Source organism: Pseudoliparis swirei, chromosome 21, assembly GCF_029220125.1.
Source record: "Pseudoliparis swirei isolate HS2019 ecotype Mariana Trench chromosome 21, NWPU_hadal_v1, whole genome shotgun sequence".
Lineage (NCBI taxonomy): Eukaryota > Metazoa > Chordata > Actinopteri > Perciformes > Liparidae > Pseudoliparis > Pseudoliparis swirei.
This window is the reverse complement of record NC_079408.1, coordinates 11,045,912-11,063,984: the sequence shown is the minus strand read 5'-3', so window position 1 is coordinate 11,063,984 and position 18,073 is coordinate 11,045,912. Positions and strand designations below refer to the sequence as shown.

The window sequence follows — 18,073 nt, the reverse complement described above, 5'->3', positions numbered from 1 at the left end:
TTTAAAAGTAAAGTAAAGTAAGCGAGACCACAATGAGAAGATGGTGCATTCAAAGTTGAATTAAAGCTTCTCTTAGCTCTATTGTTGTATTAACCTCATGTGACCAAGCGAGGATTTGCGACACTAAGGTCACGGACGCACTAAATAATCTCACATGCTGCTTTAGGACTTTAAGACTTGCACTGATATAAAGTTAAATTCAAGTGATTTAATCTTTTGAACACCGCCGAAATCTGACCAACCCGACAGCCATGACTGGTGGCCATTCACCCATCAGCCGTGAAGTGGAGGCTACTGTGTGGCACTTAAATGACAAGGGTGTGAAGTGACAGATGAGAAAGTAAACACACGGGGTCAAGACCTTTTAAATGCCGAAAGAGAGGAGGATTTGTTTGTAACTCGAGTGCTGTGCTTTCAGAAACAATGCCGCCGTCTTGAAACCTAAGGCGCTGAACTGTTTCCATGTCGAAGTCGGTTCACATGAGGATTCTTCTTTTGGTGACTCAGAGTTGGCAACAGTAACATGATCTGATCTTTGACCTGAAGATGCAGGGCAATGATTTCGTTTAGATTCACAATATGACAATATGTGTCTTTAAAGGACACGATAAAAGATAGAAGTCCAGATGTAATAATGTACTGTTTAATGCTGGGCTTCTGCTCCTCTGCCCTCCCTCTCTACCTCTCCACCTCCCTCCCTCCGCCTCTCCATCTCTCTGACAGTGGGAGACATAATCAGGTTTTGTGAGATGTGTGAGTAGATTAGCAGCCACCTTGCGTCAGATAAGAAGCTGTACTGATAAAGCCCTGTCCTCGGAGGCACATTGCTGTGATGAAACACAATATCTGACATGAGCAGATCTGTTAAGAACACAATTAAGACACTGTCTGGACATTTCTAGCCTAACTGCACCAGCCCTGCTAATCCCTCGTTCTGTGTAGGTGAGGTTGGAAGAATTCAGACCAGAATGAAGGACGAACCCTGGAACTGGACGTATAGTGTTTTCTATATCGTAGAGGTAACTGCAGTGTATCGTTGTTTTTTGCAGTAGATTATGATAAACGGTTAGAATGTCAAACTAATTGACTAATTGAGTCTGGAGGTGAGACTGATCTGGTTTGAAGACCCTTCAAACAACCATCCTGGCATCCTGGCTCGGCCTTGTCGTAATCCTATGATCCACATGCCGACGAACAGAAGAGGCAGTGAATGAGTAAATATAACACTACAGCTTTTATCCATAATCCAATTTATAAATGCCTTTCCGAAACAGCTGTGTTTGTCCCCTTTCCCTCCTCAGGGTAATTATAAATAAGACTGAAACAGAGCCGTTTCCAAAGCTCACGATATAGTGACGCACACGTTCACGCTGGCTTGTTAACGGCACGCTGCTTCCAGCCAGCCATCCTGCGAGAAACAGCTGTCACAGGTCCGTATGAACCATGAAGTGTTGTGCATGAAGCCAGGTGAGAGCATCTTAATGTTCCTGGATTAACTCGCAAGCGACAAATCCAAACCTCAAGTTCAACTTCACAGTGGATGAATTGATAAAAAGCTGCATGTGCGTCCACACAGCATCTGCATCACTGGCATTTATTTATGTTTTTAGTCATTCTGTGTTGATGGATGCATTTAAAATCCTCTTCATGTCCTGCACGGCTGTAGTGAGTCGGTATACCAACCCCTATCCACCCTTTAACTGGCAGAACATCTTTCTGCAAATAGCAGAGTCGCTTCTCCAAAACCCTCGTTATTACCGGGACGCTTTTGTGACGACAAATTCCCGGACACACGTACAGATCTTGTGTTTTTGCACAATATTATGTGGTTGCTCTTCGCGTATGCACACAGGCATGAGTGTGAGCAGGTATGCTGCTGATAAGACCCGTCACCTGAAGACAGATGGATCCATGTGAGGTAGAGGAAGAACAAAAAAGTACTATGTGTCACTCTCAAAAGCAGTAAATGTCTTTTTATCAAGTTAAAAAACTCTCACCAGTCTGTATGTGTGGTAAGTAGTTATATCAATGACTAATACTAGCTATGACTGCATTAAATCATGGTGTATTAGACTGTAAGCAATTGTCCTGGCCTCTGCAGGAGCAGACCTTCCTCCGAGATGCCCTTCAGGGAATCATTATCGAGGTAAAACGCCACAAGGGGGTTGAATGCTTCCATCCGCCGCCTCTTTAACCCGCATCCATTATTCAAAGGGAGTTTAGTGGAGTCAGAGCTACAGGGAGACGAAGAGAAGCCCCTGATGTCTCACTCCTACATCTGCAGATGATTAGTAGGTATCTAATAGCGAAGGGATACAACCATTATTAACATTTTAGTGACCATTTTAGTGTGCCATCTCAGTCAAGCTGCTCACATTTGCGGTGAATAAGGAAGACATAATTAAAAAAAGTTGAGGAAGTGCATGTGTGCAAATGCAGGAGTGAGCAGTGTTTGAGGTTTGCGTTTCCCTTGGTGACTGCCACTGTGTTTGTGACAATTATGCTCAAGTTGTTTACCACGTAATAACGGTAAGGCAATCTGCTGCATGTAACTGGATCCTGTCTGAACGGAGAGATATGAATGAAACATGTGACAAGGTGTGATTAGTGATCCACCAATCGTGTTTGTTGACAGATGGGTCTTTTGTCAAGGTAATTTGTTGAAGAGAATAACCAGGTAGATAATTACTTGTTGCCTTTGTGTCCATTAGGGCCATTGTTGTGTTAAAATCATCCTAGTGAATATTCAATGCTCAGCAGCGTGACCAAAGGGGCTCATTGTATCTCGCTGGCCTGAGGCAACATATTTATGTTATTTATTTTATACTGTCTGTTTACACACCGGCATCACGAAATAATCCCATTTTGACTGTCAATTCGTAATAAAACATAATTAACTATTAAAGCAATGACAACTTCAATGTAAATATCAGTATCATTCCTGCAGATCACATTCTCAGAGAGTGCAACCTCAGATGTACAAAGTCTGGTCATGGTTGGCCTGCATATAGGCTCAGCTCCATCAGATTAGTCCACTACATGCAAATACATATACTATTGGGTAGGCTGTTAAGAGGCTTGAGCGGAAAGGGGTGTGACATGAGGGTGTTGTGTTACACCTCAAACCACCTGGGGAGAGGGCACTTAAGGCGTGTTGTTTCTGGGTGCCAGTGGCAGTGGAGAGAGTCACTCAGAGAAGGCCACATCACGAGACTGAGTCCACTTGTAGTGGACTTTAAGACTCCGTGTTTGCAACCTCTCCGGCGATGGACAGCAGGATGACACCGATGGCCGCGCACAATCCTCTCGGCGTCTTGCACGTGCCTCCTTCCCTCCTGCGTCCTCCGTCTCTCTTCCTCCGTGCTTGTAATCCCGCTCTGGAGAGGGGATACCCGCGCACTCCAAAGTGCGCCAGATGCAGAAACCACGGCGTGGTGTCCGCGCTGAAGGGACACAAGCGCTTCTGTCGCTGGAGAGACTGCGTGTGCGCAAAGTGCACCCTGATAGCGGAGAGGCAGCGCGTGATGGCCGCGCAGGTGGCACTGAGGAGGCAGCAGGCGCAGGAGGAGAGCGAGGCCCGCGAGCTTCGGCTCATGTACCCCGGCTCGGTGATGGTTGGGGAAACAGGGATCCCTCAGGCGTCACCCCTGGGCCCCGGGGTGCCAGCGGCTACCGGCAACACACCGACAGCTCTCAGTTTTGATGTTTTTGGAGCAGAGAGCCAACAAGATGGTAAATATTGAATACAAATGTTTAGCTCAAAGAGTAATAATGCTATTAAATTCAGAGTTATATGTTTGTTTGCAGTTTGTGTTTCATTCAATAACCTCAAAGTATGAAAGCCTATATAGGCCTACGGGCACATGTACTTTTAAACACTGTATTGTTTACTCACACAATCGTGCACATCTCGTTTGAAACCATGTGTTTTCTTTTGTCCACATTTCAGATGACAAACTGAGCAAGTACAACTTTTATAACGGATTTATGGGCCGACCCCTCTTTGCACCCCACACCTCACGGCTGCCCTCTCCAATAGACAAGAACGACCTGTCTCCAAACAAGGACAACACCACTTCATTCACTGAGGGCAGCGCAAGTTCATCCCCAGTGTTTGACCAGCGCTCAGACCACATCGAGAGCCCAGAAAGGTCTCTTTCCTCCTCGGATCCGGAGTCCGGCAGCGAGTCGGAGAAACCCAAGGACTACCGGAGCCCGAACCGGGACCCCACTGATATAATGGCCAAGATCTTCCCTCATCAGAAACGGGACACCCTGGAGTCTATGGTCAGAACGTGCAATGGGGACATTGTCAGAACCATTGAACTGGTGCTTAGCTCCAAAGAGAACAACATTTACTCTGATAGCTTGTCTCTGTCTAACCAACCCAACGCGCTCAGGCATTCTGTTGGATTGCCCGGAGCACTTGGTGGTCTGGGCAACAAGTCTGCCTTCTCCCCGCTCCACATGCCACCTCCGGCAAGCAGTCTGTACGGGCTTAACCCCCGTCTCGGTGTCGGCCCCTTACGGCTGGCCTACTCCTCTGCTAACGGTGGTATGGCAGGTTTTATGTCACCATACATGACATCTGGACTGATGCCGGTGTTTCCACTACGTCCACCCTTGGACTCCTATTCCTTCCCGGGCATGATCAGAGACCTCTCTTACCTTCAGAGCAAGGAGTCACTATGCAGTACTGTTGGTCTTTACACAAGACTTAACAGTGAAAAATGACTAATGAGGATTGAGGAAAACAAGTTATTCTTTAGGTAATCTTATTTTTAATTGGTTTTCAGATTTACCTCCAGATTCCCTTTCAAGTGCTTCAAACCTAGTTAACGTGCTGATTGAAATCACACGTTTGTTCTGGTGTCAATGTTGTAAAGATTGTTTATCATTAATAAAACTACCAAACGGTGTTCTTGTTTTATCCCGGATTTTGTGTCTATCTATCTATCTATCTATCTATCTATGTATATATCTATGTATCTATGTATCTATCTATCTATATTATGAGATACAAACATATTAAACTATATTCTGAGATCAATTATTAGATAAAATATATATCAAAGTGATGCTACACATTATAATCACAATTCAAACGACAATGAGTTACACTGTTACCTTGTAGTGAATTAGTTGAGTATTGCATTTAATTTATGAGTTCACCATCAGAATGATAAAGCTTTTAAAAACAAAATTGCATCAGTAACAGTATATGATCTAATGAAGTTAATCAGCCTATACCAGAGGTGAGTTTAATCCTTTTAGCTGCTTTGACTCCAGCTCTATAGAAGAGAACCACCGTTAATGAATGAATACATTACTGTAATAAGACATGATTTTCCTTCTATGACTAGTCAACATGTTTACGATGAGATTGATCACGCGACATGCACTTCTGACAAACTAGAACACGTAAAAGGTGATCATTGCAAATAAATTACAAAGCTCGTAAAGGTCTCTTCTTTCCATTTAATAAAACACGTCAATAGTATAAAACGAATAGAATAAAAACGTGAACTAATGCATTTGTGAGATGGAAAGCCATTCTCACTCATGATTGGTCAACAGAATCCCACGTGGCTACGATAGAAAACCAATAGAAAAGCTCAAAACAGTCACGAGCCCGCCTTTTTCCGGAAGTAGAGACAAGACCAGTTTAAATGGTGAATGTTTATCATGAGTTTGAAACCCATTTGAGCGGGATGCTGTAAGGAAAGAGGGAGACGGTTCATAACTGTGCCTTCTGACATGCGTTTCCACGTTATTATCGCCGCTATTTTTTGTTGTGATTTCGCAGACTCGCGGAAAATAAGAGGAATCTCTCCGCCCTGTGAATTCACTGTCCCCCCCTCGATGCAGGCTTACGCGGCTAAGTAGAGGTGCTTTGTTGACAGCTCTCTGGCTTCAACACACACATGTTGCACGTTTCTATGAGGTTGTCATCGCTGTAGATCACCGGTACACCTAATTAAATTAGTCACGTTGTTTATAACTCTTTCCTGCTTGTCCTTTAATGGCCAGTCCAAATGTTTGCTTTGAGTAAAGGTTGCCTAATCTCCCAACTCTATCCTGTGCTTGTACTGTTTAGGAAAGCATCTTTGGTCACTGTTTATTACGTTAACCGTCAAGCACTTCCTAAAAACTAAAACACGTGAATGGTATTCATAACGACGACATGTAACAAGCCACATGGCTCGTCTTTCCGTTTCAAAAACGGTCTAACAGGCTAAAATATTAACCTGAACTCATATATTATTCAGTGAGAACGCCGTTCTCATCCGTGATTGGTTGACGGAATCACATGGGTCGGGAACATAAACCAATCGGAAGGCTCAGAACCTACACGAGACTGCATGTTTCAGGAAGTAAGGACATGGCCAGTTTAAATGCTGTATGGATGAGTTTGAAACACAGTTAAGCGCGTTATTGTAAGGCGGGAGGGAGCCGGTTCATAACTGTGTCTTCTGACATGCGTTTCCACGTTATTGTCGCCGCTGTCTTTTGGTTTGGTTTCGTAGACTCACGGAAAATAAGAGGAATATCTTCGTCCTGTAAGTCCTCTGCCCCCTTCCAGCGAGCTAAAGGCGAATTAGCCATCGCATTAATTGTACATTACACTGCAGAGGGCAACTTAACAACGACGTCGCTTCAACACATGCAACATGTTGCAAGTTGCAATGGCGTTGTCATCGCTGCAGACAGCTTGTAACGACTGTCGTTCGCGTTTAAAGTTGGTCCTGTGTGGCATCCATAAAACCAGACCTATCGCCTTACTGAATAGTTTCAGTCGCATTTATTTACAGACTCAAGCATCGAGCTTTTGTCTTGAAATAAATGATGTTGATGTTAGGTGCTGTTCGAAGAGTTCTCCTTTGTTTTGTCACGTTTCCTGCTGCAGTACATGGCCATCAACATGTACCTCTCAGTAATGTTTTCATCCCCTAACAGACAAGCGGTTCTACAGGGAGAGGAAGTCCTTTCTGTGCGTTGATGGGTCCAAGATCATTCCCTTTGAGCAGGTGAATGATGACTACTGTGACTGTGAAGATGGCTCTGATGAACCAGGTAACAAGTGAACATTTGGGCCAGTGGGTGTCTGTTTACCAAGTGTTGCATCACTGTGAACCATGCACTGTTAATATTTACTGAAGTGGAAACGGGATTTCTGTTTGTGAATAAATACTATTTTATTTGACTTTTCAGATGTGTAAATATCAATATTTTTGAGAATGCAAGTGTTTCAGTTAAATATTTATCACAGCAGAAATCCAAGTTTGCTTTTGTGTGATTTTTCTCTGTTTGCGACGGCAATATGAACTTTAACTCCCGTATGAGAGCATTGCAGAGCGGCGGCTGTGAGCTAACCAGTGGTGCACACACAGTGACTTAATTCAAGTTTTTTTGCTAAAAAAACCCAAGTCCATCATACACATTCTGCTGTTACGCTGTCCCATACCGCTGGGGTTGTATGAAACATAAATATGAGCCTCCTAATAAACTCATTGCAGACATGGGAAGGAAAAAGCAAGAATTAGGTATATAGGTATTCACTTCAGACTGTATATTAGGCATGGTTCATTCCTAAGGTCAGCTCACTGTCACAACAAGCTGGTACAAATACTTTGAAACTGCACACTGCTGCCACTCAACATGTTCTACTCTTAAGCGAGTGGAAACCAGGCTGTTAATAATCATTAAACAACAAAAACGATGCAAATCATCTGTTGAAAAGAGACCTATGTTTCTCTTCTCAACATGTTTTATGAATAGCTTGAAATAGACATATTTGTTTCTGATTGCTTTTTACAAAGTGCTGACCTGTGCTCCTGTCTCCATGTAGGCACCTCAGCCTGTCCTCATGGCCGATTCTACTGCACCAATCTGGGTTTTCGACCACACTACATCCCGTCATCGCGGGTCAATGATGGCATCTGTGGTATGGCTTTTTATATTGCATTATACTGGATGAAATAATATTCTCCTTAGTGGTGACTCTAATTCACTTTCCAGAACCCGAAGTGAAGCATGGATTAACGCTTTCCGCTTTAGCCTTTTTCAAGGACAACAAGGGCAGTGCTGCTGGTGATAAACCGACAAACAGATTCATGACTCACTAAGTTCGTGTCCCTTTAAAAAAAATATATATATATTTAATGAAAATGTTGATCCGTTGCGTTTTTATACATTTTACGTAATTCACATTTTACATGATGTCAAGAAGTTAACCCCCCCTTGTGCCATCCATTTGTGTTCTTCTGTAGCTCTCCATTTTGGATACAATCAATACGTTGATGACGTCTCCTACGTGTGAACTGTGCTTTCAGCAGCACTAATCGACATGTAACCATCGCTGGTTAAAAATTTAATGACGGCATGAAAGAACCCCCTCCTCCCTTTCCTCCCTTCTTTATTCTCCTCCCACCGGTTTTCTCATAACTTCCCTCGAGTGGAGCCACTTAATAGCTAACGCAACATCGCTTTTCCTCTTCTGCTGGTCGTTGAGAGAGATTTTCATTGGCTTCCCTTTCTGAGCTGTAAAGCCCTTGTTCCGCCAGTCACCAATGGATTTCAGGGTAATTGAGAAATATCACACTCTGCCCACTCTCTGGGGTGAAACATCTGAGCAAAAGACAGATCTGAGCAAAACACCATGCAGCTGATCTTGATAAGTGGTTGATCTCAAGAGACCCTCTTTGAACGAGAGTGATGTATCATCCAGCCACAAAGATCTAATTTTCATTGCGGCTGGAAAATGACTAAAGTCTTAAAGAACAGAGTGCTGCGACTCATGTCTGCTGGTGGCTATGAGGCTGCAGCAATCAGCCCGTTAATTTTTAATTTTTTCTATGAATTGTTAGACAATACTGAAAATGATATATCACTGAAGGGACAATATCGATCTATCAAGACGGTTATTAATCTGTTTTTCGACGATTTTTTTTTCATCAACTAATTGCTTTAGCTCTCTGTTTACACCATATCTTGTCTTTAATAATTTTTCTTCAGTCACTTAATGTTAATTAATATATTTTGTGCTGTGTGTTGTAAAGCAATTGCGTATACTCAAGTTTTCACTTTTCTAGGGTCACAGGTTTGATACTAAGCTCAAAAAGGAGCTGAAAATGTTCCTCTCATCGTTGCTGATTGTTTTTTCTTCCCTTCTCCTTGCTGATATATTGAATGCTCTTCTCTTCTCTTGCATGTGCCAGATTGCTGCGATGCCTCAGATGAATACAACAGCCACGCTCACTGCCAGAACACTTGCTGGTCAGTTGAATCAAAACTGAGATTCAATATTTATGAAATAACACATGCAGAGTTTGACTTAACATATGGCATTTGAGGCCCACGCATTGCTAAAGATGAAAATATTCTATTAGCCTTTGGGCAAACGTATAAAGGTTTCTATCAAAGTGTTATTGATATAGAGAGCGATGCACTGTGCCACCAGGGGGAATGGTGTCACTGGTTTACAATCTTGATGTGGTTCAGACCTACTCTTGTAATGTATATGCATCACAATATTGCTTTGAACAGCTGATCCTTGATACGCTGGTTTCTGACTCCCTACCCTTTTTCACACTGTAAATTGAACTCTCAATAACTCGACCCTGATATGTTTTTCGTGCAGATAATTAATTCTATGTGATATAAATTGCACACTGCATAGATGGTAGGTCTGCAAATAAATAAATGCAGGCCCCTGCCGGGTCATGTTTATCAGCTTATCTGAGATGCACAGATTGACTATACTTTGACGCTCCCCCGCTGTGTGAATGTAACTTGTAATAAGGTAACCCACTTCTTTTGTTGACAGTCCTCTGTGTTTTCAGTGACTGCCTCTCGCCTCTAAACCACATACAAGCAGAGTATATCTCATTATGTTTTCACAAGGTCCGCACTTCTATCGTGTTTGCCAGACTTCAAAAACAATTTAGTTCAGCCACAGAGCATCAGCTCCCGTCTTATTTACTCTTCTATTTTCCCCATTCGGCTTCCCGTTGCATTGTGGGCCCTTAAAAACTCAATTGCGCCATCTCAATGACCATAGAATGGGTGGGTGGCCGCTGTTTTCTCTGTAATGATGAGACATCCTCCCTCTCTCTCTCTCCTCCAGGAATTTGGGACAGAGAGAGAGAGCATACGTGGAGGGTCAGATGAGGACCTTAGACGAGGGTTTGCAACTCAAGCAGCAACTGATTGAGGAGGGAGTGCTGCTCTGGAGAGAAAAACAGGTACACTGAAAGTAACTGCTGAAGTAACTGCTACGCTGTGGCTTGTAGTACTACGAGAGGATACTCATCACGGTTTTCCCGAAAAACCTTTATCCTGTTTCTGTTGTGAGAAAACAAATGACTTTCACTTGACCTGCCCAGAATGTACACACGGTTCATTTAGTGGTCTATATATATATATATATATATAGTGTATGGCGGCCTATATATTTTCACTTAATCCCTAAATCATTAAACAGATGACCCTTTATTGTTGAGAAACATTAGAAAAACTAAGTTTATTACGCAATACTAAAGCAAAAATGTTGTGTGCATGATCAATAATACATAAAAACTAGGGCTGTGAAACGATTAAAAATTTTAATCAGGTTAATCACAGGTTTCTGTGGATTAATCATGATTAATCACATATTACCGATATTCTCGGTATATTTTTGTGAGAACATAAAGGGTACAGGGTACAACAGTTCTTTACCTGTAGCCTATTGCCCCTCCCACTAGGGTGCAAAGTGTGTCGCCTGTAGCCTGCATATTCATCACTGGCCTGTTGCAGTTCGTTTCTGCCATGTCAGCGTGATGAGTTCACTGTTTCTAAAATTCCAACTGCAAGCTAATTCCCTGCATAGTTGATGAATTGAGGCCATTTCTTAACCAGCGTCCTCTCATTTTAGTATCACAAACATATCAGTGTATGATTATATTCTAAATGTCTCACGTCTCCTATCCAAACAATTCTATTTTTTAGTCATTTATAACCCAAACAAATCATGTTCTCCACCCGCCAAACACCTGCTGAAACTATGCTTCATTTGCATCACTCTAAAACAGTAAGGAGTAAATGGTTGGGGGTAAATTGGCACAAGTACCTTGGTGATCAAGCCCTTCTTGAATCAACATGCTCCTTTTTATCGAGCGTCCAGAAACTACTTCACAGTTTCCGTTTGCTCGTTCAACGAGCACTCGGACAAATTAGAAACTGGAGCCCAAATTAAATTGGTACATTTTGCAGCGGAGGATCTCTTTAGATGTTCGTTGGATCTATTTATTGGTGCAGTTCATTACTTAATGCATTCTCTTAATTCGAGAATTACAAATGGTCGTCTCCACGCTGTTTGACGGTCAGCCTCACTCACCTACTGTCTGTTGCACATGTAAAGATATCGTCGTGGCCATTTGTCCAATAATTCCCAAACAAACATAAATCAAGTTGAAACTGACGCACCGTGTGGGGTTTGTGGTTCACGCAGCCAAAAGAAAGCGCTGTCTATTCAGGATTATGTTTTTCTGATAATTTATTGAACTAGAAAAAAACAACAACAAAAAACAAAGGAACTCCTAACGCTGCCGCTCCTGCACTGGTAAAAAAAACATCGGCCTACCCAGGTGCATGCTGGTCCTGTACCTGCCTACTCCTACATATAACCACAGGTGCCCACAGTGTTACCCAATTAGCCAACAAATGAAAAATCAAAAGACTAAATATATCCAAACAACAACAACGAATTAAACTAAACTAAAAACTATCACAAGAAAAAGCTATTCTAACATATCAAAACATCTAACCTAAATAAGCAAACAACCTGAATGATTAAACAATACTACTTTTCGATAAAATAAATACGAACACCAAATTAATAGCTCCACCAGATATCATTCCTTGTTTGTTTTAGTAATGGAAACAGTAAAGTATAAGATCGGCGTACCGACATGTAGTCCATGTCATTTCGACAGTTCTTTGAGGTCTCATGCTGCCCTCAAACCTGCGTTGACCATTGATGTGAGACCTCAGTTCATCTCAAGGTATTCCGAAGCACTTCACAGTCCTGTTGGGGGAAAGAACATTTCAAGACTGTCAGACTTGTTTAAACGTATATTGCTTGTGATGTAAGACACCAGAACAAAGAAAGCACTTGTTCGACTCGGGAGAATTTGACTGAAGGACACTTGTTATCGCACGCACACAATGCCGTCTCACGCATGTCTGATTTGCCAGCTGAAGGTCTCCGAGTGTGTACCCGGCGCTCTCCCCTCGCTTCTTCTTTTTTCTTGTTTTGTTCCACGTCCTCTTCAGCGGCGGCTGATTGGCAGATCGAGGCTGCGGTGTCACCCGGCCCTCGTGGCCCCGCTGCACAATGTGATCCTCTCCTCTCGCCGTGTCTTTGTCGATATGGCAGGGTTACCTCGGGGGCCTTGTCTCGGAAGCCTTACACAATGACTCGAAAGTGAACTCCTCCTGCGGTTCCAGGGTTAAATAAGAATCCGCTGTTGAAGAAACAGGATGCCGGAAAACTTTAAAATAACATTCGAAGCCTTTTTTTTTTTTTTTACAATGGGAGCTGAATGTAGCGTGTCAGCAGCGTACGCTCGAGGACCAACTGCTGCTGCTAATTGAATACTAAACGCTATTCAATAAAATGTGCTTTTAGGAGGTTCGGCATTATCTTTCTGCCCACTCGTTAATTGTACATTTTACATCAGGGAATGATGTGCAGGGTTTGCTGTTCTTGAATCCTTTTTTATAATGTTTTGTCCGAGTGTTGTTGCTTCTTCTGTTCACACTGTAATACAGCAGAGTTGATCTTTTGGAACAAACATGTTTTACACACGCCAATAGAAATATTCAGATGAATATGTCATACATATTCATCTCAATAGAGTTTTAGATTAATTATAAAACCCGAGTTTGTAGAAAGACGAATACTTTGTGCATTAGTTTTTGCTGTTCTATTACCAAAATAGTATTTCAACACTGTAGAGGAGACATTTACATATTTTGGGTGTTTTTCACAAGTGAATATGTTTTCGTTAGCTGAAAATGGAGCCCATAAATCACTGCAGCCGACTGAAGGTGGCTAAGCAAGCAGTGTGGCCTAGAAAGGGAGTCATCCCTATCCCAACCCAGCAGAATCCATCACTGTATTATGAGAGTCTCTGAGGAAAGATCGTAAGGTGGTACACACACACACACACACACACACATGCAAACAAGGAGCTGCTGCTCTTTCATATTAATTGGTCCATTACAGAGAGTAATGATGGGTGATGCTTGTTTGTCAAAAGCTGTCATATTTGCTGTGACGGCAACACCTCCTGACGCAAGTGATTTAAATAGTCCGTTGTGCAGGCCTGACCGCTGTCGTACAGGTTTGAGTGAATACATGGGCTCGTTGTCTGCAGGTACACTACCGTTCAAAAGTTTGGGGTCATCCAGACAATTTTGTGTCTTCCATGAAAACTCACTTTTATTCATCGAATGAATAGAAAATATAGTCAAGACATTGACAAGGTTAGAAATAATGATTAATATTTGAAGTATTAATTTTGTTCTTCAAACTTCAAGCTCAAAGGAAGGCCAGTTGTATAGCTTATATCACCAGCATAACTGTTTTCAGCTGTGCTAACATAATTGCACAAGGGTTTTCGAATCGGATATTAGTCTTCTAAGGTGATTATCAAACACAATGTACCATTAGAACACTGGAGTGATCGTTGCTGTAAATGGGCCTCTATCCACCTACGGAGATATTTCATTTGAAACCAGACACTTCCACCTAGAATAGTCATTTACCACATTAACAATGTATAGTGTGTATTTTTGATTAATGTTATCTTTATTGAAAAAACAGTGCTTTCCTTTGAAAAATAAAGACATTTCTAAGTGACCCCAAACTTTTGAACGGTAGTGTAGATATACTGATACTGAAAGAAAGATGAGCTACGAAAAGAGACTGCTCTTAAAAACGTGTTAAATCGCTTGTATGGTTATATGCGGTGGGTGTGGGAAAGGACACAGGTGGTTTGATTAAAACAGAATGACCGGAATCTTGAGACAATAAAGGCCTTTTAATTATTTTTGGTGGCTTTTGGTCAACTTAATCTTAATCAGAACGTCAACTTGCTTGCGTGTAGTTTATTGCACAATGACTGACTGTAATCTAGAAAACTGACCTTCTGCGCTCGAACTGTAATTGAATAGGATGAAGGTGATGATGATGATGTTGTTTTTGTCTCTATTGTCTCTCTTCAGGCTCAGCTCAGAGAGCTTCAGCAGGTCGCCGAGGACCTCCAGATCAAATTAGAAGAACACCGAAGGAAGAAACATGAGGCCGACCGACTCAAAGAGCAAACATTAAAGGCGCTGGAAGCAGGGGACAGCAGTAAGTGTCTTGCCACCTATAACCCGCCAGGATTTGGTTTGAGTCCATTCAAAGCAATTTGCTCAATCCACAGAATTGCTTCAGTTTGTAGATCATAGGTCATTGTGCGGCTGCCACAGGGCAGCGTCCTTTTTATTTCAACTCGGCCTGACAATGAACAAAAGTAAATTGCCCTTAGCTCCTCTGGCCGGATCGTCAGGATGACGAATGGTAGAACATCAGAAACCGCTGGAAGGGTTAAATACAGATGCCTGTGCCATTGAAATAAATGCACTAGGAAAGTGCTGAACAACAGCATATTGCAGTCCCACAGCTCTCCTTTTCCCTTCCTCAAACCATCAGAGAGTCGTTGCTTATGACTCACAGGAACATTCCCTTATCGCTCCAAGCACTAGTATAGTATAGCTGCCTCAGCATTTTACTGCCGCTCAGACTTGCGTATGTGAATGTACAGAAAGTTGGATAGGAAATTGGCTCAATCATTTTTTTTTTTCACTAAAGTCCATAATGATTTAGTCATCACCTGTGTGTGTGTGTCCAGAAAATTATTAGAATTAATATTGTTTTCCAGTTTTAAGTGTATGTACTTTGTTTGTTTGTGTTGAAGAAAAAAGAACACCGACATTAAACATTGAATCGGTCAAATTGACCCAACGACAGGAGGTTAATGATGAATCGGGTCAAAATGACCCGAAGGCAACACAAGGGTTAAGCAAGAGCTGGAGATCTAATATGTCTTTTCATTTGTATCGAACACACATCCAGTTTTTGAATTTCAATCTACCAAACAAAATGCACCAAACAAGGGTCTTTTGACTGCTTTTTAATGCTTTGTTGTCATGCTTTTCATGCTCTTCTCTGATGCCATGAAATGCTGCCAATTGATTGTCGAGTATCAAACTGGCCCTCAAGTTGAAGTTTGGATCGCAATAAAGGTCATGTGACTTTGCCGGTTCCTCCGAGCAAACGTCCATCATGCTTCCCACTGTGCCAGCTGACCTTTGCCAGACGTCACCGACCCCCCTCATGTTCACGTCTCTCATTCTTTGCTTCCATTACTGCTCATCTTCAGGGCGGAACAACCATCAATCCATTTTCATGTCCGTGTTTGCGAGTCTTGTCCAAGTTGGCTTTCCATCGAGGCTTTTATTGTGCGTGGGTGCGCTGGCTTCTGTGTGCTGAATAGGATATCATGCTTTTTGAGTTTTCCTCAAACAGGCTTTTGGCACGCTTCCGTCCAAGAATGCCCTGTATTGCAGGATATTGCTCCAAATCTCTCCACCATGAGATAAAGAGAATTCCGCGTTTTGACATCAAGGAGACCACAAGATGGTCAGGCAGGCCTGAGAGAATTCTAACATCCAGCTTTTTTTTTGTAGCAGCTGACAGCCCACATCCATTTTTTGCGTTTGTCGACAGTTACGGCGACGACTCTCTGGGAATTGGTAATTAGGGTTAGGGCTGTGGGTCATCTCCTACTCTTTGCACTCTGTTTATATGCTACCTGCCATACAATTTAAGTAACATAGAGTGCAAGAAGAATCACAACGTCGTAGTCTGCTTATATTCAACACAGAAAAAACGTTGGGCAAGTCAAAACTAGGGCTAAACCTTCGTGTCGGGTCAGTCGGAGGCAAGTCTCCAACTCGCACCAGGGAGGAAGCGTTGTTGTTGTGCTAATGCTAGCACTATTAAAGTGATCGCGCTTGTAATCTTTCATCCGCTGTTGTTCCCCCCCTACAAGCAACACTGAGGAGTAAGATTGCACTTTTCTGCACCGCCGCTCAATTTTTTGAAAGTGCACCCAGACCTTTGATCGCTTCCTCTGTCCGCCATGACCCGCGGAGTGATAAGCGCCGCCGCGCCAATCATCAGGGGGTCAAACCGGATGGGGTCACGTATTATACCACCGATAGCACCATATGTCCCCAGAGCTTACGGTAAACCGATACCGTCAAATCTGCTGAATAAAGGAAAGTTCTAGCCACTGAAGGGCTTATTTAGCATTTATCCTGCCTGCAACCTATGGATTTACATGTTGATTGATACTTTAATTTGAGTGAATCAGCACTATTAATCTGCCAACAGGAAAAGCTTTATGGCACCCCGGCTCGCCTAATTGTTATAATTTTAGGGTTGCAAGTTGATACTGCTTTAATGCACATTTTGTTTGAGTCAAGAAAAAAAAAAAGCAGAGTGTGCAAGTGAAGTATTTTCTCAATGTGTAACGTCTTTAGATCTGTATTCTTTGTTTTAATGCGATCTGGCTAATGCATGGCCCAAGCTGTTGTTGATGTGGTTATGTTGTTGAATACCACTGGGAACTCTCACGGCGTTTTTTTTTTTTTAGATGGTTTGTAACATGGTGAAGAAAAAAAAGCGTTATTGGTTGACTCGTCATAAGTCGACACCAGCTCAATTCGTGGCGCCGTCACTCAATGAGAGGTGTCGCACGTCGGTTCATAGCTCCATTGAAATGGATTTGTCGACTGTCGCTTGGAGATCACTCGCGTTAGTTAGAAATGTCGTTTCTTGCCAGTAGCGTTTTTACACGTCTATACAGTAACACCACAGCTTTATTCAAGTCAACTTTGAATCGGCTGGGCTTTCCAAATCTCGAGTTTCTTGGATTACAAAGGTCTTCAAAAAGTCTCAAAATATCACAAAGTAAACGGCCACCGTTTTCTCCGTAATATTTTTATTGCTCTTTAAAATATTTGAATTTTGCCATTACGTCAAATTATTATTAAGCTAGAGGACCAACAATTAATAATCTTTACATCCGATTCCGACTTATTTTCACCACCATTCACTCATAAAATATATCGTCAAAACACGTCGTGCACATTTGAAGTGCTTCCCCACTATTAATTATACCTTTTAAAAAAATTCTTAAATGACAGAAGAACCATGGGGACAAATCTTGAGTTATGTCAAATAAATATCACATGAAAGAGAACGATTGTCTTTTCTTTTCACGAGGGTCTTGTCTTTGTTTTCATGACCTGTCAGAATAGGAAGGAAACGCCAGAAGAACGAGCAGCTGAGGCGGCAAAGTAGAACTTAACGGTCTTTCCTCTTTACGGCTGCCGTCGCTCAAACACGTCTCCTGGGCTTCATGCGCCGTGATTGAGAAGTTTGAGAGGGCCAGGTTATTTGTACCCTCAAAGGAAATGGCGGTGCTTTTTGGTAGATTGAAACAATACATGGACGACTTGGAGATATTGAATGTTACAGTTTGAGTTTCCCCATTTCATGAGAAAATTATATTCCAGAGTTCATTGATTTAGTGTACTGTAACAGGACAATGAGCAGGTGCTATATTAGGATGCAGTGTGATACTGTTACACAGTCCAATTAATAATGCACATACTATTAAAATATTAAAAATAAATACATGTAGCCTCAATAAGCTTTGGGTTCACATGGAGGTCTCTTCCTTCTCTGATGTTTATTTGATATGATCCTCTCATAATAACACATTGGATGCATGTCTGTGACTCTCTTTAATGGTACGTCCCAGGATGCAACGCTCCACCGTCTCAGGGTTCACCCACAGTTTGAGGAGATTTCATCACTAATCCAGCGGTTGACCTGATTTTCTCTGGCATTTCTCTTGCATTCCACCTCCCTGTTCATGTTTCCAAAGGTACACGAGTTAGACGTCAGATG

General features: G+C 42.3%; 2 protein-coding genes across 5 annotated transcripts in view; both read left to right on the top strand.

The window, feature by feature from the left end:
• Nucleotides 1-2,102: 2,102 nt before the first annotated feature.
• Nucleotides 2,103-4,919, top strand: LOC130211792 (doublesex- and mab-3-related transcription factor A1-like). Of its 2 annotated transcripts, XM_056442791.1 has the most exons (3): nucleotides 2,103-2,146; nucleotides 3,172-3,732; nucleotides 3,950-4,919. In XM_056442791.1, exons 2-3 carry the CDS (start codon nucleotides 3,267-3,269, stop codon nucleotides 4,732-4,734), a joined length of 1,251 nt encoding a protein of 416 aa, XP_056298766.1. In that variant the 5' UTR covers nucleotides 2,103-2,146; nucleotides 3,172-3,266; the 3' UTR covers nucleotides 4,735-4,919. The 2 variants fall into 2 exon arrangements, with proteins under 2 accessions (XP_056298766.1, XP_056298765.1); XM_056442790.1 differs by lacking the exon at nucleotides 2,103-2,146 and having other exon boundaries at nucleotides 2,922-3,732.
• A 1,470-nt stretch (nucleotides 4,920-6,389) lies between these two features.
• LOC130211694 (glucosidase 2 subunit beta-like) overlaps nucleotides 6,390-18,073 on the top strand; it is a 97,704-nt gene continuing 86,020 nt past the window's right edge. For all 3 annotated transcript variants that reach the window (XR_008835145.1, XM_056442637.1, XM_056442639.1), the window contains exons 1-6: nucleotides 6,390-6,560; nucleotides 6,958-7,074; nucleotides 7,850-7,945; nucleotides 9,219-9,276; nucleotides 10,127-10,244; nucleotides 14,272-14,401. Coding sequence is in view for 2 of the 3 variants with exons in the window: in XM_056442637.1 (XP_056298612.1) it covers nucleotides 6,479-6,560; nucleotides 6,958-7,074; nucleotides 7,850-7,945; nucleotides 9,219-9,276; nucleotides 10,127-10,244; nucleotides 14,272-14,401 (601 nt within the window). In the remaining variant the exon portion in view is untranslated. The remainder of the gene's footprint in view (nucleotides 6,561-6,957; nucleotides 7,075-7,849; nucleotides 7,946-9,218; nucleotides 9,277-10,126; nucleotides 10,245-14,271; nucleotides 14,402-18,073) is intronic.